General features: G+C 41.6%; 1 protein-coding gene across 1 annotated transcript; it reads left to right on the plus strand.

Annotated features, from left to right (window-relative positions):
• The first annotated feature begins 8,608 nt into the window (after nt 1–8,608).
• LOC130019757 (general transcription factor IIH subunit 5) lies at nt 8,609–9,050 on the plus strand. Its single transcript, XM_056110402.1, has one exon. It carries the CDS (start codon nt 8,611–8,613, stop codon nt 8,824–8,826), a length of 216 nt encoding a protein of 71 aa, XP_055966377.1. The 5' UTR covers nt 8,609–8,610; the 3' UTR covers nt 8,827–9,050.
• The last annotated feature ends 15,789 nt before the right edge of the window (nt 9,051–24,839 follow it).

A 24,839-nucleotide genomic window follows, 5' to 3' on the forward strand; every position in this document is an offset into this window, starting at 1 on the left:
CTTTTGAATGTGGGCCAGTCTCTGAGGTGTGAGATGGTATCTCATTGTGGTTTTGATCTGCATCTCTCTGATGATTAATGATGTAGAGCATTTTCTCATGGTATCTTCAAAGATGCCACGCCACTGGCCAAGCAAGTGAAAACAGAGATAGATAAATGGGACTATCTTAAACTAAGAAGCTTCTGCACCTCCAAAGAAACAGTGACCAAAATACAAAGACAGTCTACAGAATGGGAAAGGATATTCGCCGAATACACATCTGACAAGGGGTTGATATCCAGGATATACAAAATACTGGTTAAACTCCACAAGAAGAAAACATCCAACCCCATCCAAAAATGGGGCAATGAAATGAACAGAAACTTTCTCAAAGAAGAAATCCGAATGGCAAATTTCTAATTTTTTGAGAATCGTCCATACTGCTTTCCAAAAGGGCTGAACTAGTCAGCATTCCCACCAGCAGTGAAGGAGAATCTCTTTCTACTGGAATTCTCACCAGCAGTAAAGGAGAGTCCCTTTCTCCCCACATCCACGCCAACACCCGTTGCTTTTGTTCTTTTGGATGTGGGTCAGTCTCTGTGGTGTGAGATGATATCTCATTGTTGTTTTGATCTGTATCTCCCTGATGATTAGTGATGCAGAGCATTTTCTCATGTGCCTTTTGGCCATTCAGATTTCTTGTTTGAGAAAGTTTCTGTTCATTTTGTTGCCCCATTTTTTGATGGGGTTGGATGTTTTCTTCTTGTGGAGTTCAACCAGTGCTTTGTATATCCTTGATATCACCCCCTTATCGGATGGGTATTGAGTGATATCCTTCCCATTCTGTAGATTGTCTTTGTATTTTGGTCGCTGTATCTTTTGCGGTGCAGAAGCTTCTTAGTTTTAATTTTGTCCCATTTGTTTATCTCTATTTCCACTTGGTTGGTCAGTGGCATGTCATCTTTGGATACTGCTAGCTTCAATATTGTGGAGGCTTTCACCAACCTTGTCTCAATGTACCTTATGGATTCTGGTCTGATGTTGAGGTCTTTAATCCACTTTGATCCGACTTTTGTGCATGGTGTTAGGTTGAGGTCTAAGCCCATTTTTTTTTTTGCATGTGGTTGTCCAGTTATGCCAGCACCATTTGTTGAAGAGGCTTACCTTGTTCCACTTCACAGTTCTTGCTCCCTTATCAAAGATTAGATATTCATACATTTGGGGTTGTGTGTAGGGATATTGCACCCTGTTTCATTGACCTGCAGCTCCGCCTTTGTTCCAGTACCATGCTGTTTTAATTGTTACTGCTTTGTAGTAGAGTTTGAGGTTGGGGAGGGTGATGCCTCCCATAGTCTCTTTCCCAAGAATTGCTTTAGCTATTTGTGAGCATTTGTTGTTCCAAATGAATTTTAGGAGTGCTTGATCCGTTTCTTTCTTCAAAGAATTTCATGGGTATCCTTATAGGGATCGCATTAAATCTGTAAAGTGCCTTGGGGAGTATTGCCATTTTGACAATGTTAATTCTTCCTATCCATGAGCAGGGGATATGTTTCCATTTCCTCATGTCCTCTTTATTTCATGGAGTTGTGTTTTGTAATTTTCTTTGTAGAGGTCCTTTACCTCCTTAGTTAGGCTGATTCCAAGGTACTTGATTTTCTGGGGAAAGATTGGGATTCCTTTTTTCATGTTTCTTTCTTCTGTCTCATTATTTGCGTATAGGGAGGCCATGGATTTTTGGGTATTGATTTTATAGCCTGTGACTTTACTGTACAAGTCTATTGTTTCTAGGAGTTTCTTGGTAGAGGATTTAGGATTCTCTAGATATAGTATCATATCATCTACGAATAGTGAAAGCTTGATTTCTTCCTTTCCTATCTGAATGTCTGTAATGTCTTTTTCATGCCAACTGCTATTGCAAGTACTCCCAGTACTATATTGAACAGAAGTGACGAGAGTGGTCATCCTTGTTTTTCCTGATCTTAGGGGGAAGGCCCTTAGTTTTTCCCCATTGAGGATAATACTTGCCATAGGTTTGTCGTAGATGGCTTTGACAATCTTGAGGAAAGTTCCTTATAAGCCCATTTTGGTGAGAGTTTTCATCATAAACGGGTGTTGTACCTTGTCAAATGCTTTCTCTGCATCTATTGATATGATCATATGATTTTTATCTTTACCTTTGTTGATATGATGGATTATGTTGATTGATTTCCTAATGTTAAACCATTCTTACGTCCCTGGGATGAATCCCAGTTGGTAATGGTGTATAATCTTTTTGATGAGTTGTATTCTCTTTGCTAATATTTTGTTGAGGATCTTTGCATTCATGTTCATCAGAGATATTGGCCTGTATTTTTCTTTGTTAGTGGTGTCTTTGTTTGCTTTTGGTATTAGGGAGATATGTGCCTCATAGAAACTGTTTGGGAGAGTTCCTGTTTTTTAAATTTCCTGGAAAAGCTTGAGGATAACTGGCAAAAGGTCTTCTTTAAAGGTTTGGAAGAATGTGCTAGTGAATCTATCTGGGTCTGGGCTTTTGTTTTTGGGAAGACTTTTGATTACGGTTTCGATTTCCTTGATATGAACGGTTCTATGCAGGTATTCCAAGTTTCTTGACTCAGTCTTGGGAGATTGTAAGAATCCAGGAATTTATCCATTTCTTCTAGGTTCTCTTGTTTTGTGGCATACAGACTCTCAAAGTAGTCTCTGATGATCTTTTGAATTTCATTGGTTTCTGTTGTAAATGTCCCTTTTTTCATTTCTGATTCAGTTTATTAAGGTTTTCTCTCTCTATTTCTTTGTGAGACTTGCTAGTGGTTTATCAATCTTGTTTATTTTCTCAAAGAACCAGCTCTTGGTTTCATTGATCTTTTGAATTGTTCTTTGAGTTTCCATGTCATTAACTTCCACTCTAAGTTTTATTATTTCTTTCCTTTGGTCGGGATTGGGTTCCTTCTTTTGGTCTTTTTCTAAGATCTTGAGCTGTGAAGTCAAGTTATCTATGTAGGCCCTTCCTTCCTTCCTGGAATGCTTGCAAAGCTATAAATTTTTCTCTTAACATGGCTTTAGCTGCGTCCCATAGTTTCTGGTAGCTTGTGTCTTTATTCTCATTTGTTTCCAAATATCTTTTGATTTCTTTCTTGACTTCCTTATGGACCCACTCATTGTTCAACATTGAATTGTTTAATTTCCAGGTGTTTGATTTGGTTCTCCACATCTGTGTGTGACTCGCTTCAGCACATCATTGTCTGAAAAGATAGTTGATACAATTTTTATCTTCCTAGTTCTATTGAGGTACGTTTTGTGACCCAGCTTGTGGTCTATTTTAGAAAATATTCCATGTGCACTGAAGAAGAATGTATATTCTTTCTTTTTGGGGGTGTAAAGCCCTGTATAGTTCTGTTAGCCCTTTCTTTTCTATTTCTTCCTTCAAAGCCAGTGTTTCCTTGTTGAGTTTTATTCTTGTTGATCTATCCAGAGGTGATAAGATGATGCTGAAGTCTCTGACTACTATTGTATTGCTGGTAATGTCCTCCTTAAAATCTGTTAGCAGTTGTTTTAAGTATTTATCTGGTCCCTCATTAGGTGCATATACATTTAAGAGTGTGATTTCTTCCTGTTATACATATCCCTTGATAAATAGAAAATGGCCTTTGCTGTCCCTTCTAATCTTTTTCAACCTGAAATCTATGATGTCGGATACTAGCTGGCCACCCCAGTTTTTTTGAGGGAGTGGTTTGCTTGCAGGATTGTTTTCCATCCTTTAACTTTGAGTCTGTGTTTGCTCTGACTGTTCATTTTTTTCTTTGCTTTTTGTGTCACAGCCGGTGATGCACAGTAGTTACTCCTGGTTTTGCATTCAGGAATTACCCCTGGTAGTTCTCAGGAAACCGTATGGGATGCTGGGAATCGAACCCAGGTCGACTGCATGCAAGGCAAATGCTCTACCTTCTGTGCTATTGCTCCAGCCCCGCTCTAACTGTTCAGATGAGTTTCTTGTAGGCAGCAGAATGTTGATTTCCGTTTCTGGATCCATTTTGCCACTCTGTGTCTCTTGATTGGATTGCATCTAGACCACAGACATTGAGAGAGATTATTGTCATGGGGTTTTGTGCCATCTTTCTGTAAGGGTTGTTGTGCTTATGATTGTTTTCCTTCTTGAATTACAGGAGACCGTTTAGTTCTTCTTTTAGGTTTGGTTTTGAGACTATGAATTTCCTGAGCTGTTGTTTGTTTATAAAATGGTGTATCATTCCATCGAGTTTGAGTGAGAGTTTAGCTGGATAAAGTTTTCTTGGTGAGGTGTCCATTTCATTGAGTTTTTTTCACTATATCCTACCATTTTATTTGGGCTTGGAGGGTTTCCTCTGATAGATCTGCTGTGAATCTAAGGGGTGCTCCTTTGTATGTGATTTCCTTCTTTGACCTTGCTGCTTGTAGTATTGTGTCTCTGTCCATGGCATCCATCATTCTGACTATGATATGCCTTGGAGTGTTTTTATTTGGGTCTCTTTTAGCTGGCACCCTTCTGGATCCTTGAATCTGGGTGCCTGCATTCTCTTACTCTGCTAGCTTTTCAGCAATGACTTCTTTCACTGTGGCTTTTTTATTGGGGTTGCCTTCCTGTTCTTCTGGTACTCCAATGATTCTAATGTTGTTCCTTTTGGAGTAATCCTCTAGTTCTCTGATTTGCCTTAGAGCTATTTTGAAGTCTTTTCCCATTGTTGTTTTCTGTACAATTTCTGCTGCTCATCTTCAAGCTCACTAATTCTGTCTTCAGCTGTAGTGTAGGCACCCACTGAGTTTTTAATTTAATCTACCAAATCCTTTATTTGTGACACTTCTTTTTGTAGCTTTCTTATTTCTGCTCTCATTTCTTCCTGTATTTTCTTGACTATTCATTCCACTGTTTCTTTATTTCTTCTTTTAATTTTCTGGATGTCTGTTCCATTGATTCTTTGAGTTCCTTGAACGTCCTCAGCATTTCATCTCTGAGTTCTTTATTGGAGAGATAGTATTTGTGGGTAACCCCTGTTGAGGGTTCGGGACTCTTTTCTTCATCCTTTCCTTGTATTGGTGATTTCTGCTGTTTCCTCAAGCTGTTTTGGTTGTATACAGGTAAAACTTTCAAGTTCACTAGCGCTGTTCCCTCTTATTGCTGGAAAATATTCTGAATAAGGTCGGTCAATTGTGGTCACCCTTCTCCACTTCTACAATATGTCCTTCCTCTAAGACATTATTCTGTGGCTTATGACGGGCATCTACTGAAGTGTTGGAGGAGGTGCTCTTTTATATTGGGCTTGTACAGCTTCTTGTGTACACTGGTCTTTTGTTGGAATTGAAGTAGGCTGGTGAATTATTGTCGTATTGTGTTTAAGGCGGCCAGGACTTTTTCCATTGAATTAGGTAATAAAGATTGGGATATGAGTCAAGATTGCTGGGAGTGGGAAATATAACTGTGGCCACGTGAGCGTCTGCTGGCCTCATAGAAGTCCATGCCCTCTTTTGAGAAGGCCACGCCCCCTACAGTGGAGGTTACGGCCCCCCCCCCCCCCCCCAGTCTGTCTGATTGCTAGTCCACAGACCTGGGGCCAAAGGCTTTTGCAGAGGAAAGGCAGGGGTTGGGTGGGCCTGTGCTGCAGAACTCCAGCAAGTGCCCTCAGGGAGCTGTCCTGGTGATGAGGAGCGCGGGATGGGATAGGACCGGGTTGCAAAGATGGACCCACCTTTGCACAGGAAAGGCCAGGTCTGGGTGGGTGCAGTGGAACTCCGGCCTATACCATAGTCTCTTTATTCACTTATTTATTTTTGGTATTTTCATATCTTCTGGGTAATACTGAGGAATGAAATTGGTGAGTCAAGTGGTATTTCTTCTCTTATATTTTTTGGGAGGAGGGCGGGGGGATGGTCATAGCTGTCTGTTCTCAGGGCTTACTAGTTCGGTGCTCTGTAAGTACTCAGGGATCACATCTGACCAGCTTGGGGACCATATAGGTATGAGGTATCAAACCTGAGTTGACCATGAGCAAGACAACCAAGGAAAAATGTCGTACCCATAGGACATTATCTAATGTCCCATCTGTTTTTATCTTTTTATGGAATCTTCATGCTATTTCCTTAATGACTTCATTCCAACAGTGTGCTAAAGTTTCTCTTCCTTCCTCCCTCCCTCCCTCCCTCCCTCCCTCCCTCCCTCCCTCCCTCCCTTCCTCCATTCCTCCCTTCCTTCATTCGTTCCCTCATTCCTTCCCTCCCTCCCTCCTTCCTTCCCTCCTTTCCTCCTTCCTTCCTTTTTAAAACTTGTCAGAAGTTATTTCCAATCATTCTGATATTGGCCACTCTCACTGGAGTGACATGATAGCTCATTGCAGTTTTCATTAAAATTTCTCTAATAGTGGGATCAGAATCATAGCATAATGGGTAGGGTGCTTGCTTTGTATGAGACAAACCCAGGTTTGATCCTCGACACCCCATGGGATTCCCTGACCCCCACTGGGATTGAACTCTGAGTGAAGAGCCATGAGTAAGCTCTGAACACTGCTTGGTGTCCCCTTTCAAAACAAAAATTTGCTAATAGTAAGTGATATAGAGCATCCTCCCCACTTTTTTATTGATTCACCATGAGATGCAGTTACAAAGTTTTCATGTTTGAGCTTTGGCCATACAATCATCAAACACCTATCCCTTTACCAGTGCACATTTTCCACCACCAAAATCCCCAGTATTCCTCCCCCACCCCCATTCCAACCCTTCCCCTGCCTCTGTAGCAGACAATTTCCCCTGTACTCTCTCTCTACATTGGTTACATTTGATGTTTCGGCACCAGTTCCACCACCACACAAACCTGCCGAAAGGAAAATGCTAGATAATTTGTTTTGTATTGCTTGTTATGGATAGAAGATAATGTCCAGGACATTCTGTATCATTCTCTTCTGGGAACTTTAGTTTATAGTTTCTGGGTCTTGACCGTTGATGAGATTACATGGGATTACATGGTGCTGGAGCCAGTTTGTGAGTGCGACTGACAAGCTACTGGAAAACTGGGGAACTGGGGGGAGGAGGCCCAGTAGATCCAAGAAGTCTTGAAGATCTCAGTCACAGGTTCCCACATACCTGGGTTTTCCTGTGAGCCCACTCCTAGGTGAGGTTTATCTTGTCCGTCTTAGGTGAGGCTTGTCTGAGCCTGTGGAGAGTGGCTTTGAACATGGTGGTGGTTGGGTTCAGGAGGTTTTCAGTTGCTGGAGTTCTTCTTGGGGCAGAAAGGGAAACTCAACCCATCCCGCTTCAAAGTGCCCTGGAGAAGACAGCCTGTCACGGGGTCAAGACTTTCTGTAGTGCTCTCTTAGGGGAGCTTTAGTTTATAGTCTCTGAGTCTTGGCCATTGATGAGATTAGATGGCTCTGGGGGCAGTTTGTGGGTGTAACTGCCAAGTTACTGGAAAACTGGGGAGCTAGGAGAAGGAGGCCCAGTTGCTATCCAAGCGGGCTTAGAAATCTCAGTCACAGGTTCCCACTTACCTCATATAGAGCATTTTTATGTGTGTTGGTGGACCATCTGCATGTCTTCATTGGGAAGGCATACTTATTTAAAAGCCGCATTCGATATGCCAAACACAGTATCAACAGGTCTCACAATGGAGACATTACTGGGCTTGCTTGAGCTAATCCATGAACAATGGGAGGACAGTGCTTCAGTGCTGCCCATTAAAAATGGTGGCTTTTTCCACAAGAAGAAAACATCCAACCCCATCCAAAAATGGGGCAATGAAATGAACAGAAACTTTCTCAAAGAAGAAATCCGAATGGCAAAAAAAGCACATGAGAAAATGCTCTACATCATTAATCATCAGGGAGATGCAGATCAAAACCACAATGAGATACCATCTCACACCCCAGAGACTGGCCCACATTCAAAAGAACAAAAGCAACCGATGCTGGCGCGGATGTGGCAAGAAAGGGACACTCCTTCACTGTTGGTGGGAATGTCCACTGGTTCAGCCCTTTTGGAAAACAGTATGGACGATTCTCAAAAAATTAGAAATTGAGCTCCCATTTGACCCAACAATGCCACTCCTGGGAATATATCCCAGAGAGGCAAAAATGTATAGTCGAAGTGACATCTGCACTTGTTTGTTCATTGCAGCACTCTTTTTTTTTTCCCTTTATTTTATTTTATTTTTTTTAAAGTTGTAGATTTACAATTTTTTTGTGCTTTGGTTTCAATTATACAATGATCAGATACCCATCCCTCCACCAGTGCCCATTTTCCACCACCATGGATAATATCCCTCCCACCCCCATCCCCCCATCCCCCCTGTCTCTGTGGCAGGGCAATCCCCTGTGTTCTCTCTCTCCTTTTGGGTGTTGTGGTCTGCAAAAGAGGCATTGAGTGGCAAACATGTTCAGTCCATAGTCTACTTTCGACACATTGCAGCACTCTTTACAATAGCCAGAAACTGGAAGAAACCTGAATGCCCAAGAACAGATGACTGGTTAAAGAAACTTTGGTACATGTACATAATGGAGTACTATGTAGCTGTTAGAAAAGATGAAGTCATGAAATTTACATACAAGTGGTACAATATGGAAAGTATCATGCTAAGCGAAATGAGTCAGAAAGAGAGGCCCACCGGGAAAGATGGTCAACGTCTTGAAAGGAGTGCTTATAGAATGTGACCCTGCCATGAAGCAGTTTCTGCTCTACTTGGACGAGTCCAATGCCCTGGGGAAGAAGTTCATCATCCAGGACATTGATGACACGCATGTCTTCGTAATAGCGGAGCTGGTTAACATCCTCCAGGAGCGAGTCGGAGAACTGATGGACCAGAACGCTTTTTCTCTGACCCAGAAGTGAACGTGATTCTCCGGCTGCAGGCGAGCGGCGGGAGAGAGCCCAGGCGGGCCTCCGAGGGGCGTGCTCGGAAGGGGCAGAGGATCGTGGTTCAGGGAAAAAGGCCTGGAACAGATTTTCTTGTGTGTGTTGTGTTTTTTTTGTTTTTTTGGTTTTTGTTTTTCCAGAAAAACCTTTACCAGTTGGCTGTAGTTGGACTTTAGTATCCCTATTAAAAGAATATAAATAAAAAAAAACAACATAGAAAAAAAAAAGACATAGAAAGATTGCATTCATCTGGGGGATATAAAGTAACAAAATATGAGATTAATACCCAAGAATAGCTGAGATCAGCACCAGGAGGATTACTCCAGAGCTTAGTGGCCAGCCGGGCATTCTAGAGGAAAGGGCAGCTCAGATAGAGAAGGGAGCACCAAATAAAGGATGTTTGGAGGATCCTCCCAGGAGGGGAGACGCATGTCGAAAGTGAACTATGGACTGAACATGTTTGCCACTCAATGCCTCTTTTGCAGACCACAACACCCAAAAGGAGAGAGAGAACACAGGGGATTGCCCTGCCACGGAGGCGGGGGGGATGGGGGGATGGGTGTGGGGGGGGGATATTATCCATGGTGGTGGAAAATGGGCACTGGTGGAGGGATGGGTATCTGATCATTGTATAATTGAAACCCAAGCACAAAAAATTGTAAATCTACAACTGTACCTCATGGTGTTTCACTAATAAAAAAAAAGATAAGATGATGTTACCTAACAAATTAATTAGGTCAGAGTGTTTTAAACCTGGAAGGTCTTAAAAGCTAATTTAGAGGGAAACTAGATTTATGGAAACTCAAGAAACTACACTTTATCTTCTCAACTGAGTAAATTTGCAATCTGCAACATAAAGTAGTTTTTGTCCATTCAGATTTTCTTCACTAATGTTGAATCCACATGAATGAGGTGAACAAAATTGATGCCTCCATCTAGGGACAAACTCACTTCTTGCACTCATCTTAGAGCATAAATCAAATCAGGGAGGAAGCAGTTATCTACTTAAGAGAATAAAACTATTCAACATCTCAGAAGCACATATTGCCAACAAAGAATGTAATTTCAGCTAAGGAAGCAGGGTGTGACGCTCAGGCTAATGTTTGATATGCTAATTATGTTGGTCACCTAATATGAATTTATTATTCATGTCAGCTAACATTTACTGAGCCGCTATTATGGGCCAATGTGCTAAGCACTTACATTAGCTCCAGTCGGTGAGGTATGCTATTATGTGCCTTAATTATAAAGACTAGAAGAAATATCTGTTGTATGTATTAAACTTAGTGTACAAAATTTCTACACTTTATTGCAATGTTACTGGCTGGCAAAATAGGCAGATCCATGTAATAACAAAGGAAATGGTATAATGGAAATCAGAAGTATGAGGGTCCTTTATTTGAGAAATCAAATTACCACTGGGACAATTTTGGGTAAATGACATCAAGGCATTTGTTTCTCCCATCACTGGAAAGCAGCTGCTTCTACTATAAAGACAAAGGAGCACTTGACCACCCACCCCGATGCTGACAACTTATCGCTGCAGACATTTGCTGTTCATTTTTCCTGATGAGTTTTTAAGCTAAGATATAGGAAAATCCTTCCTGCAATAGTAAAAAAAATCATTTTCAAAAATCCATTTCCAAAGTCCTGATTGAAACCTTCCAAGAGAATGCCTGGCTGGAGACCCCAGACCTGAACTCTCTCCCACCTACTCACAAAAATCAATCTGGAGAACTGGAAGTGGAAGAGGTTTTCACCTGATTTTGTATATGCTTGAGAACAAATTGCAACTTGAGCTCTGACAGATAGACCTGGCTAAAGTAGCCCTGATGTGCCACTTACCAGCTTTATGATCTCTGAGCTTTACTTGCTTAGAAATTAAAATAAACACAATGAGAATATCAAACTCCCAGTGTTTATTTCTGTGTTGATTTTTATGAGTATATAAAGCCCATAATATTGTATCTGGACCCTGCTGAATACAGTAAATAGTAGCACTGTAGCACTGTCTTCCCATTGTTGATCAATTTGCTCGAGTGGGCACCAGTAATGTCTCCATTGTGAGACTTGTTACTGTTTTTGGCATATCGAATATGCCATGAGGAGCTTGCCAGGCTCTGCCGTGTAGACAGGATACTCTTGGTAGCTTGCCAGGCTCTATGAGAGGGACTGAAGAATTGAACCTGGGTCGGCTACGTGCAAGGCAAACGCCCTACCTGCTGTGCTGTCGTATAAATAGTATATACAGTAAATAGTAGCTTATTATTTTTATTGTTAATAATTACTTCCCAAATACTTTCCTAAATAATTTTTGACATACCAAGCTACTTGCTACTCATGCTAAAATTCTGAATGGTATGATCCTTTTCAAACTCCCTTTGTTGGTGGTTAATAAATCAATTTATTCAAACTTATTCTAGAGACAGACCAGTATAAAATAAAAGATCTAACAATTTGGCCCCTGGTACTGCATATGATCCCCAAGCACCACTAGGTGTAGGCCCTGAACACCATATGGTGTGTTCAAAAGCCTTCCCCAAAACAAGGGATCCTAGTCACTTAAGGGCAAAGTTAATATTACATATCACCCCAAATATAAAGGCAAAATTAGTCCATATTTTAGGGGAAGATTGAAAATATTCATCCATGGGAGATTCAACCCAGTCCTTTCTCTGTTTATGAACAGAGCTGAATCTGGCCCAGGACATACCTCAGAAAGCTGGAGAACAAACCTTGCATGTGTGAGGCCCCCACACAATCCCTGGTGTCCCATGGGTGCTGCTGGGCTCAGGCAGCATCACAGACTGGCCTGAGTATTGAATCATCAGGTCCTCAAGGCTTGATCAGTCCTAGAGAGTCACCTATATGCCCCAAATAATTGGCTTAGCTCTATATCTGGCTATCAAAATATCATACTGATTTTAGAACTCTTTTTGCTCAAAGTTACATATATATTTTATATTTGTAATAGGCAATGATTTTTTAAGTCACAATATTTTTAAAAGTATTTACAATGAAACAGTGAATATTGACAATAGAATCAAGGTTGCAGGGGAAGAGAGCATGAGTAAGCAGTGGGAATGTCAGTGTGAAAAGAAAGCCGTGGTGGGCTATACTTGTAAAAAATGTTTTAGAGGGCTGAAGCGATAGTACAGCAGTTAGGTCATTTGGCTTGCACGTGGTCGACCCAGGTTTAAGTCCCAGAATCCCATATAGTCACCTGAGCACCGCCAAGAGTGATTCCCGAAAGCAAAGCCAGGAGTAACCCTTGAGCATCACCAGGTGTGACTCAGAAAGAAAAATAAATTTTTAAAGATTGAAAATAGGAGGAAATGAAATAATTAAGTGAAGAAAAAATAACAATCCTAGGAGCACATTTATTGACATTTGATACATGACCAAATCTTCACAGTCTTCTGTTGCTCTGGAACAAAAACTCCTTGAGAACATTTCCTATCTTCCTTTAACTGATTTTTTAAAAAAAATCACACCTTTAATCTTCTAACATGCTGTGTAATTAAGCTTCTCTCCTCACAGGGATATAAGCTCCATGAAGAAGTCAAGGTTTGGGATTTTGGAGGGGATTTTTGTCTTTTTTATTAGCATTTATTCCTAGGCCCCTTACTACTGGGCTATTATACACAGTAAACACCAAATAAAGAGCTGGGTTTAATTATAATTGTATTTGGTTCATACAGCATAAAAATCGTTCTTCAACCACTAAATATTCATCTTCATCATCATTTTATTGACAGTGTAGTATATTATCTGTAGATGTAGTATTTTTTATTGAACCAATCTAATTGTGAAAATTAAAGTGTTTCTAGCTTGGGGCCATTATGTAACTGTCACTGAGCTAGAGTAGAGATTAATGTTTGTAGGCAAGTCTGATTGTATCTGCATCAAAAAGTAAGTAAATTCAAGGTGGCTTTACACTTATTGGAAGACTATTTTTTCAGATTTAGGTTTTTGCTTTGTAATGCAAAATTTCATGAGCACTATAGTTTATGTGCATCTGGAATTCCCTTCTTTGGATAAATTCCCTTAAGTGAAATAACTGAGCCAAGAACCAGATCTTTTGAGAACTCTGAGCCTTCTCAGAGTTTGGGAGATTGGATGGGAGACCTCTTGCCGCCTCCCTGTGCTTTAGGAAGCCTCAGCAGCCATGTCCCACCACTGCCGTCATGTAAAGTGATCTACCAGCCTATTCCAGAGACACATAAATAAATCTCAAAAGAGATTAACCAATCACAAAAACTTCTCAGATACCCATTTCCAGCTGAGACATTGCGGGGGATCTCAGAGGGGCATGGGCCAGATCTCACCTTTCCAAAGCCCCCGAAGTTGCACCCGTAACCCAACAGCTGCTGCCATGCCTTAGGCCAGACCCCACGGCCTCACAACTGAGTTTCACAGAAATGCTAACCTGACAAAAATTTCAGGTGCATGGGGGTTTGGGAAGCTGAAAACTCCCAGCTTTCTTGGAGGTCAGTTGCCCGACCTCCCATTACCTTGTCACACTTCAGAAGTTCTGGCAGCCACACCCATGTCCCACCACCACCACCACCGCCATGTAAGCTCATCGACCGGTCTTGCTCCTGAGACTCATAAATAAATCTCGAAAGAGATCACCTAGCCACAATGATTTCTTGGATATCCATTCCTGGCTGAGACCCCCAGGGCAATCTCAAGAGGGGAGCAGGGCAAGTTCCCATCCTACCCTACCAAAGCCCCCACAAGCTTCACTCATACTCCAACAGCTGCCCCCAATACCTTTAGCCAGACTGCCCAGTTAAATATTCTCGAATTTCTGGAGCATAGCACAGCGGGCAGGGCATTTGCCTTGCATGCAGCTGACCCGGATTCAATTCCTCTGCCACTCTCAGAGAGCCCAACAAGCTACCTAGAGTTTCTCTCCCACACGGGCAAAGCCTTGCAAGCTACCCTTGATGTATTTCATATGCCAAAAACAGTAACAACAGGTCTCACAATGGAGACCGTTTCTGGTGTTCACCGAGCAGAACAATGACAGTGCTACAGTGATACTGTTGTAACATCTCCAAACTCTAAAATACTAATAGCACACCAGATTAATGTAATAAAGAAGCCAACTAAGCTCAACTTACAAAAGCATTAACCCAGAAAACTTAACTTGCAATGATTTCATAAACTTAATAAACCCTCAGACAAGTACTCAATGTCTCCATGGTGAGATACAAAAATTTTCACTAATTACTGAAACTTTTTTATCATTTCATTAGACATTATGGCAATAAGCAATATAAAATAAATTATTGTGAGCCTCCTGTGGGGACAGGCTTGAGTAGTGGTCGGGAAAATGGGGATAATGGTGAAGGGAAAGTCGCAGTGGTGGTGGGATTGGTGTTGGAATATTGAATGCCTATACAAAACCATCATGAACAACTTATGTTTAAATTTTTATTAGTGAAAACACCTCCTTGGTGGAGGTTATTGGGTTCTCTAAGTAGAGTATCATATCATCTGCGAATAGTGAGAGCTTGATTTCTTCCTTTCCTACCTGAATGCCCTTAATATCTTTTTCTTGCCTAATCGCTATTGCAAGTACTTACAGTACTATATTGAACAGCATTGGAGATAGTGGGCATACCTGTCTCGTCCCTGATCTTAGAGGGAAGGCTCTCAGTTTTTCCCCATTGAGGATGATGCTTGCTGTAGGCTTGTGGTAGATGGCTTTAATTATGTTGAGGAAGGTCCCCTCTATACCAATTTTGGCTAGGGTTTTCATCATAAAGGGGTGCTGGATCTTGTCAAACGCTTTCTCTGCATCTATTGATATAATCATATGCTTTTTATCTTTTCTTTTGTTGATATGATGGATTATGTTGATTGATTTTCGAATGTTAAACTATCCTTGCATCCCTGGGATGAATCCTATTTGGTCATGGTGTATGATCTTTTTGATGAGTAGTTGGATTCTATTTGCTAGTAGTTTGTTGAGGATCTTTGCATCTGTGTTCATCAGGGATATCGGTCTGTAATTCTCTTTCTTTGTGGTATCTCTGTCTGCTTTTAGTATCAGTGTGATATTTGCTTCGTAGAAACTGTTCGGAAGTGTTTTTGATATATTCAATTTCGTGGAAAAGCTTAAAGAGCATTGGGAGTAAGTCCTCTTTAAAGATTTGGAAGAATTCACTAGTGCATCCATCTGGGCCAGGACTTTTGTGCTTGGGGAGACTTTTTATTACCATTTCAATTTCCTTGATGGTGATAGGTCTGTTCAGGTATTCCAGGTCTTCTTGGTTCAGCCTTGGGAGTCTGTAGGAGTCTAGGAATTTTTCCATTTCCTCGAGGTTTTGATGTTCCGTGGCATAAAGCTTCTCAAAGTACTCCCTGAGGATCCTCTGAATTTCTGTAGTTTCTGTTGTTATGACCCCCTTTTCATTTCTGATTCGGTTTATTAGGGTTTTCTCTCTCCCTTTCTTTGTGAGTTTTGCTAGAGGCTTATCGATCTTGTTAATTTTCTCGAAGAATCAGCTCTTGGTTTCATTGATCTTTCGGATTGTTTTTTGGGTTTCCATCTCGTTAATCTCTGCTCTGAGTTTTATTATTTCTTTCTCCTGTTCGGGTTGTGCTCCTTTTTTTGGTCCTTCTCCAAGCTCTTAAGCTGTGAGGTTAGGTTACTTATGTGTGCTCGCTCCTCCTTCCTGAGGAATGCTTGTAGAGCTATAAACTTTCCTCTTAACACAGCTTTTGCTGTGTCCCATAAGTTTTGGTAACTCGGGTTCTCATTTTCATTCGTTTCTAGGAATCTTTTGATTTCCTCTTTGATTTCCTGTCTAAGCCACTCGTTGTTCAATAGTGCACTGTTTAATTTCCAGGTGTTTGATTTAGTTTTCTGTTTTTGTGTGTGATTTACTTCTAATTTCAGCGCATTATGGTCTGAGAAGATTGTTGATACAATCTCTACCTTCTTAATTTTATGGAGGCATGTTTTGTGGCTCAGCATGTGGTCTATCTTGGAGAATGTTCCATGTACGCTTGAGAAGAATGTGTATTCAGCTTTTTGTGGATGAAGTGTCCTGTATATATCTACTAAGTCCCTTTCTTCCATTGTTTCCCTCAAATGAAGTATGTCCTTGCTAAGCTTGAGTCTGGTTGATCTATCAAGAGGTGACAAAGCAGTGTTGAAGTCTCCCACTAGTATTGTGTTGCTATTGATGTCTTTTTCCAAATCTATGAGTAGTTGTTTTAAGTACTTTGCTGGTCTCTCATTAGGTGCATATACATTTATTATTGTAAGTTCTTCCTGTTGTACAGATCCTCTGATCAATAAGAAATGGCCTTCACTGTCTCTTATGACCTTCCTCACTCTGAAATCGATGTGGTCTGATATAAGGATGGCTACCCCAGCTTTTTTATGGGAGCTGTTTGCCTGTAGGATTGTTTTCCAGCCTTTGAGTCTGAGCCTGTGTTTGCTTTGACTATTGAGATGCGTTTCTTGCAGGCAGCAGAATGTTGGGTTCTATTTTCTAATCCATCCTGCCACTCTATGTCTTTTAATTGGTGCATTTAGCCCATTGACATTGAGAGAGATTATTGTTATGGGATTTTGTCCCATTGTTCTGTTAAAATTTGGTGTATTTGAGGGGCCTTTCTTGCCTTAAAGTAGCCCATTTAGTTGTTCTTGTAACCATGGTTTTGAGTCTATGAAGTTCCTGAGCTGTTGTTTGTCTGTGAAACTGTGTGTTGTTCCTTCTATTATGAATGAGAGTCTTGCTGGGAAAAGTATTTTTGGGGAGGCATTTATTTCATTAAGTTTTTTCACTATGTTCCACCACTGTTTTCGGGCCATGAGGGTTTCATCAGAAAAATCATCTGTGAATTTTAAGGATCCTCCTTTGTAAGAGATTTCTTTCTTCGATCTTGCTGCTTTCAGAATTTTGTCTCTGTCTAAGATTTTGGTCATTTTGATCAGAATGTGTCTTGGGGTATTTCTATTTGGATTTCTTCTAGCTGGTACCCTTCGGGCCTCCTGAATGTGGTCACAAGTTTTCTTCAGCTCTGGAAATGTTGTACCAATGATGTCTTTGACAGTTTCTTCTTCATCAGGGTTTTCTTCCTGTACCTCTGGGACTCCAATAATTCTTATGTTACCCCTCTTGGCTTCATCACGATCTTCTCTTGCCATCTGTTCCCTAATTGTGAGTCTCTTTTCCATTTTCTGCTCTTTTCTGGAGAGTCTCTGAACTTCATCTTCGAGCTCACTGATTCTGTTCTCAGCAGCTCTTAATCTGCTGCTGAGGCCTTCCACTGAGCTTTTCAATTCGCCTACGAGATTTTTCAAGTCTGACATTTCTGATTGCATTTTCCTCATTTCTGCCTTCAAATCCTCTTGTCTTCTATTGGCATTGCTTTCCAGTGTTTCTTTTAATTCCCTAAGCATCCTAAGTAGCTCCCTTCTGAATTCCTTGTCAGAGAGGTTGTCTAACACTACAGTACTGTTGGTGTCATCTGGGCTAGACTCTTCAATATGAAAGTTTGGTGGGCTTTTGCATTGCTTTACCATTGTGAGAGGTGTGGTTTAGTCCTTCACGTTCACTGTTACTATTCTGCTTGATATGCAGTGTGAGTTAAGATAGGCTTATGAGTTATTGGCTACTGTGTTTCTAGTGGCTGAGCTTATCTAGAGAAGTTTCCATCTAAGAAGTTAGCTTATGGTTCCTATGGCATATGTAGTGGGAAAATATTTAGCGGCTGCATTAGCGACCGCGGCTCCAGAAAGAGTCCCTGGCACTGGGCGAGGAGTTGGGAACGTCTCCTGCTTGGAATGAGGAGCCGTTCAGCTTTGTTGCCCAGAGCTGGGCCTCCGTGCCCGTCCCGCGCAAATCAGGGGAGGAAAACGGCTTTCTAGGAGCTGGATCTAGCTGCGCATGCCCAGAGAGGGTCCCAGGCCCTTGGGGGCGGGCTGTACCTGTTTGGAATTGGAGCCGTTCAGCTTTGTTGCCCGGAGCTGGGCCTCCGTGCCCGTCCCTGTCTTCATCTTTTCTAACAGCTGCATAGTACTCCATTGTGTAGATGTACCAAGTTTCTTTAATCAGTCATTTGTTCTTGGGCACTCAGGGTTTTCCAGATTTTGGCTATTGTGAACAGTGCAGCAATGAACATACAAGTGCAGCTGTCATTTTGACTGTACTTTTTTGCCTCTCTGGCATATATTCCCAGGAGTGGTATTGCTGGGTCAAATGGGAGCTCAATTTCTAATTTTTTGAGAATCGTCCATACTCTTTTCCAAAAGGTCTGAACCAGTCAGCATTCCCACCAGCAGTTAAGGAGGGTCCCTTTCTCGCCACATCTGCGCCAGCTTTTGTTCTTTTGGATCTGGGCCAGTCTCTGTGGTGTGAGATGATATCTCATTGTTTTTTTTTTTATCTGCATCTCCCTGATGGTTAATGATGTAGAGCATTTTGGTCACTGTATCTTTTGCAGTGCAGAAACTTCTTAGTTTAATATAGTCTATCTCCGTTTTCACTTGCTTGGTCAGTGGCATGTACCAGTGTTTAAATAAGTTGGATGGGAGAGCGGGGGAAAGAATCAGGTATTTTGAAGAGAAGTACATATGGATTATGTTTTTAATTGTTGTCTTTATCTGGATCACTGGGCTGTACAAGTTAATAACCTACATAATGACATTTATTAAATATGCATATATTCCCAATTCCACCATATCATAATAATTCAGTATTTCTGGGAATAGGCTCAGGCATCTATACTTTCTAAAGTTGCCTGGGTCACTTTGAGGGGTGGGAGGTTGGGCCACACCTGGCTGTACTCAGGGCTTACTCCTGGCTCTGTGCTCAGTGATCACTCCTTTTGTGGGACCTTTCACAGCCTCAAAGATCAAATTCGGGTCAGTCTCATGCAAGGCAAGAGCCCAACCTGCTTCTCTGGCACCATCTGGATCATTGTGTCATGAAGCTGAAGTTAAAACCACTAGCTGAGGCACTGAGTCTTTCTGGCTTTGGGAACAGCCCTGAAGGAGAGGTGTGATCAGGAGTCCCCAAACAAGTCTATATGTGATGCTGTCAACACCCCCAGAGCAGAACAATTAATGAGCTGTCAGCTCCTAAGAGTGCATGAGAAGGTCTGTGTAGTAGAACTCTGCATCTTCCACTCAAGAAACAATGGAGAATACTACGCTGATAGAATCACCATAGAGTTTCAAAATGGGAAAGGAGGGGAAAGAATTTTAAAGGTTTCAAGGTTGAATATGGGTAATTTTAGGGAGAATGTTCCAATGCAGAAAATTCACCAAGACTGGAAAGAATTCTGATATAATCGCTTTAGAGTGGTGGGCATGAGGTGAAGGTCTTACAGCAACAAGGTCTTCTTGGTGTTGAAGAAGTTGTTAATCTTGTTACTCCACTGACTTATCTTCCCAGAACAGATATTTTTTGGAATAAGCAACTAAGTTATTTTTTCTGGTCCCAGGATTGCTAAGAATAGAATCAGGGAAGAATGTATTATTTTCTTAGCATTATTTAACACAAGGACAGGAAGGTATATGTTGCCTATATTGTTGAATGTGATGAAATTGGTTTCAGTTCTCAGAGAGATAATCCCCCACCTCCTCTTCTTGCTCGCAATTTATAAAAGTTAACTCGCTGTGCCAGGAAACTGGTTCCTGTAGCAGTGGATGTCCTTGCTTGTGTGAGGCCCCTGGAATTGTGTGGTTCCCCAAGCAGCGCCACATGTAGCCCTCCAGGGCTGTGGTTTCACATGAGACTATTAGTCCTGAGCACCTCCAGGCCTCCCAAACAGACTAATTGTAAAAAGCTTACTAGTAAAATGGATTTTCTTATCCTTAAACGGAGTTTAATCTATAGATCACTATTATAAAAGAACAGCTGGTTGGTATCTGGCAGGAACCTTTGGGAAGTGCAATATAGCAGGTGTGTGTGTGTGTGTGTGTGTGTGTGTGTGTGTACAGATGTGTATCCACATATGTGTGCATTTCTTCCCCACCCCAAGCCCTATTCTGAATCCCATAGAGCCTTGAGGTATGCTTCTGAGGTGGTAGGGAACAAAAATTATGGACATGGACATCACCTTGTGCAGGTTGTTCCCTGCAGTGAAAGGACCTGGGGACAAAAGCTGAATTCTTCTCTCTGTCTCCATGGTTCAAGGACTCAGGACCCAGCATGTGAGAGAAATTTAACATTTGCTTCTTGCAACTCAATTGCGCAGATATTGGGAGTAACCATACAATTCCAAGGAAGAAAAGCTTGCTTCAGAAATGGCACTTCCTGAGAAAGGTTTCAGGATGACAGTCAAAGGTAGAGGTAGGCCATGTGCACACCTTCTGGGTGGACAGGCGGCCATCCTCAGAGTAGGCGCCAGCCTTCCAGGATCAGCGCTGCCAGCTTGTGGTTAAATTTGTGACCAGACCTCTATAAGAAAAAGGGGCAGCTAAGAAACAGCTAATAGACTCATGTGGAACCACACATGGCTGCCTCTACATATAAAAGGGGCCTTTTAAACCACAACACCCTAAAGGAAAGAGAGAGCAAAATGAAATGCCTGCCATAGAGGTGGGGTGGGGTGGGGCGGGGTGATGGGGGAGTGGAAGGGTTCATTGGTGTGGAGAATGGGCACCAGTGGAGGGATGGGTACTTGATCATTGTATAACTGAAACCTGTGGTCATGGTCACGGTCCTCCCGTTGTTCATCGATTTGCTCGAGCGGGCCCAGTAACATCTCCATCATGAGACTTGTTGTTACTGTGTTTGGCATATCGAGTACGTCACGGGTAGCTTGCCAGGCACTGCCATGCGGGCGAGACACTCTGGATAGCTTGCTGAGCTCTCCGAGAGGGACAGAGGAATCAAACTCGAGTTGGCCATGTTGGCTGCATGCAAGGCAAACGCCCTACTGCTGTGGTATCGCTCCAGCCCTGAAACCCAAACACAAAAATATGTAAGTCTACAACTGTACCTCATGGTGTTTCACTAATTTAAAAAAAAAGTGCCTTTTATCAGAGCTGCCTCACTTTTAAAGTGGTACATCTAGAATACACAACCAGAGACATCGAGGTAGACACCAGAGTTCACCTCAGTCAACTCCTTAGAACTCTACCTTGGCAGGACATGGCTCCCATGACAGAGCTGAAGCAATTGGAGAGCAGCCCTACATGCAAGTATCGTCCTGATCTGAGTCACTGTGGCCCTGAGGAAGTGGCCGAGGCACTGGAGGACCTGCTTCTCTTCATGTGGAGAAGAAAACAACAGACATGCTACCATCAGGCATTACTGGGCATGGCTGCCAGACACAGAAGCTCACCAGAGTCCTCAACTCCTGACTATAAACTTCAACTGTGGACACATTTGTGGACAAGTGTTTACCTTTACCTCAGTTGTCCCATCTGGTAAGTACTTCATGACTTTTCTCTGAGGGTTAAATAATATTTGTAAAGTGCCTTGCATTAGTGCTCAGCACAGAGTCAGCACTACACAAGGATAACTTATGGATGTTTCCTAACAGTCTCTGAGAATCTTTAGTTCGTCCTTATCATTGTTTCATCTACCTCTCTGCATGTTAATGGAATTCGATTGGCAGGTCCTACCCTTTTATTGTATAAAGCACAAATATACATACAGTGGGACTGGAGCAATAGCACAGCGGGTAGGGTGTTTGCCTTGCACGAGGCTGACCCGAGTTTGATTCGCAGCATCCCATATGATCCCCCGAGCACCGCCAGGGATAATTCCTGAGTGCAGAGCCAGGAGTAACCCCTGTGCATCGCCGGGTGTTACCCAAAAATTAAAAAAAAACACAAATATACATACAGTATTTACTCTACATAGTAGAATATGGTATTAAATTTTCAAGGTAAGGGAACAACTAAGGAAAAAAATGTCTCAGGGAAACATTGTCATTAAGAAAATGTTGGGAAGGACCACTCAGGACTGTCATGAGAACTCAAAGCTCACTACTCACTTTGGGGATACTTGCCACAAGTGAAATGTCTGCTGGAAGTACAATGTACATGAATAAAATCACTTCTGCCTCAGATTTCTCTTAAAGTTCCTTTTCCAGGCACAGGGCTGCCTGTGATAGCACAGGGGTTGTAACACTAGTTTTCGTGAGGGTGAACCCACTTCAATCTCTGGTACTGTATATGGTTCCCCAAGTACCGCCAGGAGTGATTCCCTAGCACAGAGCTGGGGATTAGGTGTAGCCTCTGAGAACTGCTAGGTATAATCGAAATCCCCACTCCCAACCCTGTCCCTCCAAAAAAATACTAAAAGAATATTCAAAACTAGAGCCAGGCATTAAGGTATTATTCCATAGATTTTGTTTGTTTGTTTTTTTGTTTGTTTGGGGCTATACTCACTCATGCTTGGGGCTTATTCCTATCTCTGTATTCAGAGATTACTCCTGGCAGGGCTTGGGGTGGCCATCTGGACTTCAGGTATTGAAGCTGGGTTGGAAGCATGCAAGGCATGCACCTTACTTGCTGTACTTTCTTTCTAGGCCCCCACAGGAGTTTATTTACTGTTTGGTAAGCACTTTTTATCTTAAAAAAATCTTAGTTATCACCTCTAATTTTACAGACAGAAAACAGAGCTAAGAAACTCTTTGCCAGATTAAAGAATGTGTATTTCTAAGTCACTTTACAGAAAAAGCTCAGGTTCCCTGTTGCAGTTCTTGTGGGCACCAAAAGTGGGGATTCACCGGGATATCCCTGCAAAATCCTTGTTAAACACAGATGACAACTCCTAGTTAGGACCCGCACACATGTGAGAATCACATTCATCATAGATTCTCTGTAAGCTGTGTCCCTAACGTGTCTGCATGCAGCACTCTGGAGAAGAAATACCCCAAGAGACCACATGAAATACGAAGACAGGAAAAGATATCAAGAGCTTCAGGCATGGGGATATCTTTTCAGCCGAATCAGGAGAGGCAGCTAGATGTACAGTTGTAATTACAGCAAATAGAATCCTTTATTTACACTTTCTCTTCGTTCATGTCTTTAATGAGCTCCTGCTAATGGCACATGTGAATTGAAAAGGCTTAACTGCACTTTCTACACCTTGTCATTCTTATGAGCCAATTATAAGGAACTGCTCATTGCCAATTGCAGCAAACTGCATACTCATTACGCTGAACAGGTGTCTCGCCAATAATAATGATCATTATAATCTCCTACAGACAAGAAGGACAATATTTACAGACAATGGTGGATGGCTCTGTGCCCTGCCTGTAAGGCTACAGCTAGTGTGGCGCTCATAGTCTGGAATGTTCTACTTTCAGCCCCTGAAAATTCCTCTATTTTTTTTCTAGTTCACCTCCCATTCTCTGTGTTCCAGATACTATGTAATGTGAGAGCACCAAAATATTACATTATTCAGCTATAAATATCTATGTTAAATTCTACAATTTGCAACAACGTGGATGGACCTAAAGGGTGTCATGCCAAGTGAAATAAGTCAAAGAGGAATGTTGTATGATTTCATTCTCATGTGAAATATAAAGAATCAAAATAAATGAACAAAGAAACACAAAAAGAAACTCTTAGATTATAAATGAAGACATCCTGTGTCCCAGACTTTAAACTATATTACAAATGGATGATAATTAAAAACAGCATGGTATTGGAACAAAACAGAGATATACTATTAATGGATGGACTAGACACCCGGGAAATAAACCTTGGCTTCATAAACATATATGGACATTTCATTTATGACAAAAGAGACAAGGCCAGACAACAAAGAAAAAAAACTTCAGAAAATGGTGTTGTAAAAATTGAATGGCAACATACAAAAGAAAAAAGTTTTATTTGGAAGTAGGTCACTATTTTAACACCACATATAAAAGTTAGCAAACAATAGATTAAGGACTAGAACATGAGTTCTGAAACTCCATAATACCTGGAAGAAAATATGAATGATGTACTCCTAGACCCCATACTCAGAACTATATTTGGAGTTTCAACTCCATTAGCAAAGAAACAAAAACAAAAATTAATAAATGGGACTGCAACAAATAACTTTTTTTCACAGCAAAAGAAATAATAACAAAAAGGCAACCTATTAATGGAGGGAATATCTACACCCAACAAAGGGCTATTATCCCAAAAAATATAAAGAATCAATTTTTTTTAATGAATGAAAGAGAGGCAGAGAGGTGACCCAGATGGGAAGCACATCCCTGTGAAAGGCCTGGGCTTGACCCTTGAACTGGCTGACCCTCCAGGTGCAGGCCCAAAACACTTTTTCAATGGGTAAAATTTTTTAAATAGGTAATAAAAAAGCTACCATTATTTTTTAAATTTTTTTTTATTAGTGAAACACCATGAGGTACAGTTGTAGATTTACAATTTTTTGTGCTTGGGTTTCGATTATACAATGATCAGATACCCATCCCTCCACCAGTGCCCATTTTCCACCACCATGGATAATATCCCCCCCACCTCCACCCCCCATCCCCCCCTGCCTCCGTGGCAGGGCAATCCCCTGTGTTCTCTCTCTTCTTTTGGGTGTTGTGGTCTGCAAAAGAGGCATTGAGTGGCAAACATGTTCAGTCCATAGTCTACTTTCGACATGCATCTCCCCTCCTGGGAGGATCCTCCAAACACCCTTTATTTGGTGTTCCCTTCTCTATCTGAGCTGCCCTCAGATATTTCCTCTAGAATGCCCGGCTGGCCATTAAGCTATGGAGTAATCCTCCTGGTGCTGATCTCAGCTATTCTTGTGTATTAATCTCATATTTTGTTACTTTATATCCCCCAGATGAATGCAATCTTTCTATGTCTATCCCTCTCTTTCTGACTCATTTCGCTTAGCATGATACTTTCCATGTTGTACCACTTGTATGTAAATTTCATGACTTCATCTTTTCTAACAGCTACATAGTACTCCATTATGTACATGTACCAAAGTTTCTTTAACCAGTCATCTGTTCTTGGGCATTCAGGTTTCTTCCAGTTTCTGGCTATTGTA

Source organism: Sorex fumeus, unplaced genomic scaffold (genome assembly GCF_029834395.1).
Source record: "Sorex fumeus unplaced genomic scaffold, SorFum_2.1 ptg000009l, whole genome shotgun sequence".
Lineage (NCBI taxonomy): Eukaryota > Metazoa > Chordata > Mammalia > Eulipotyphla > Soricidae > Sorex > Sorex fumeus.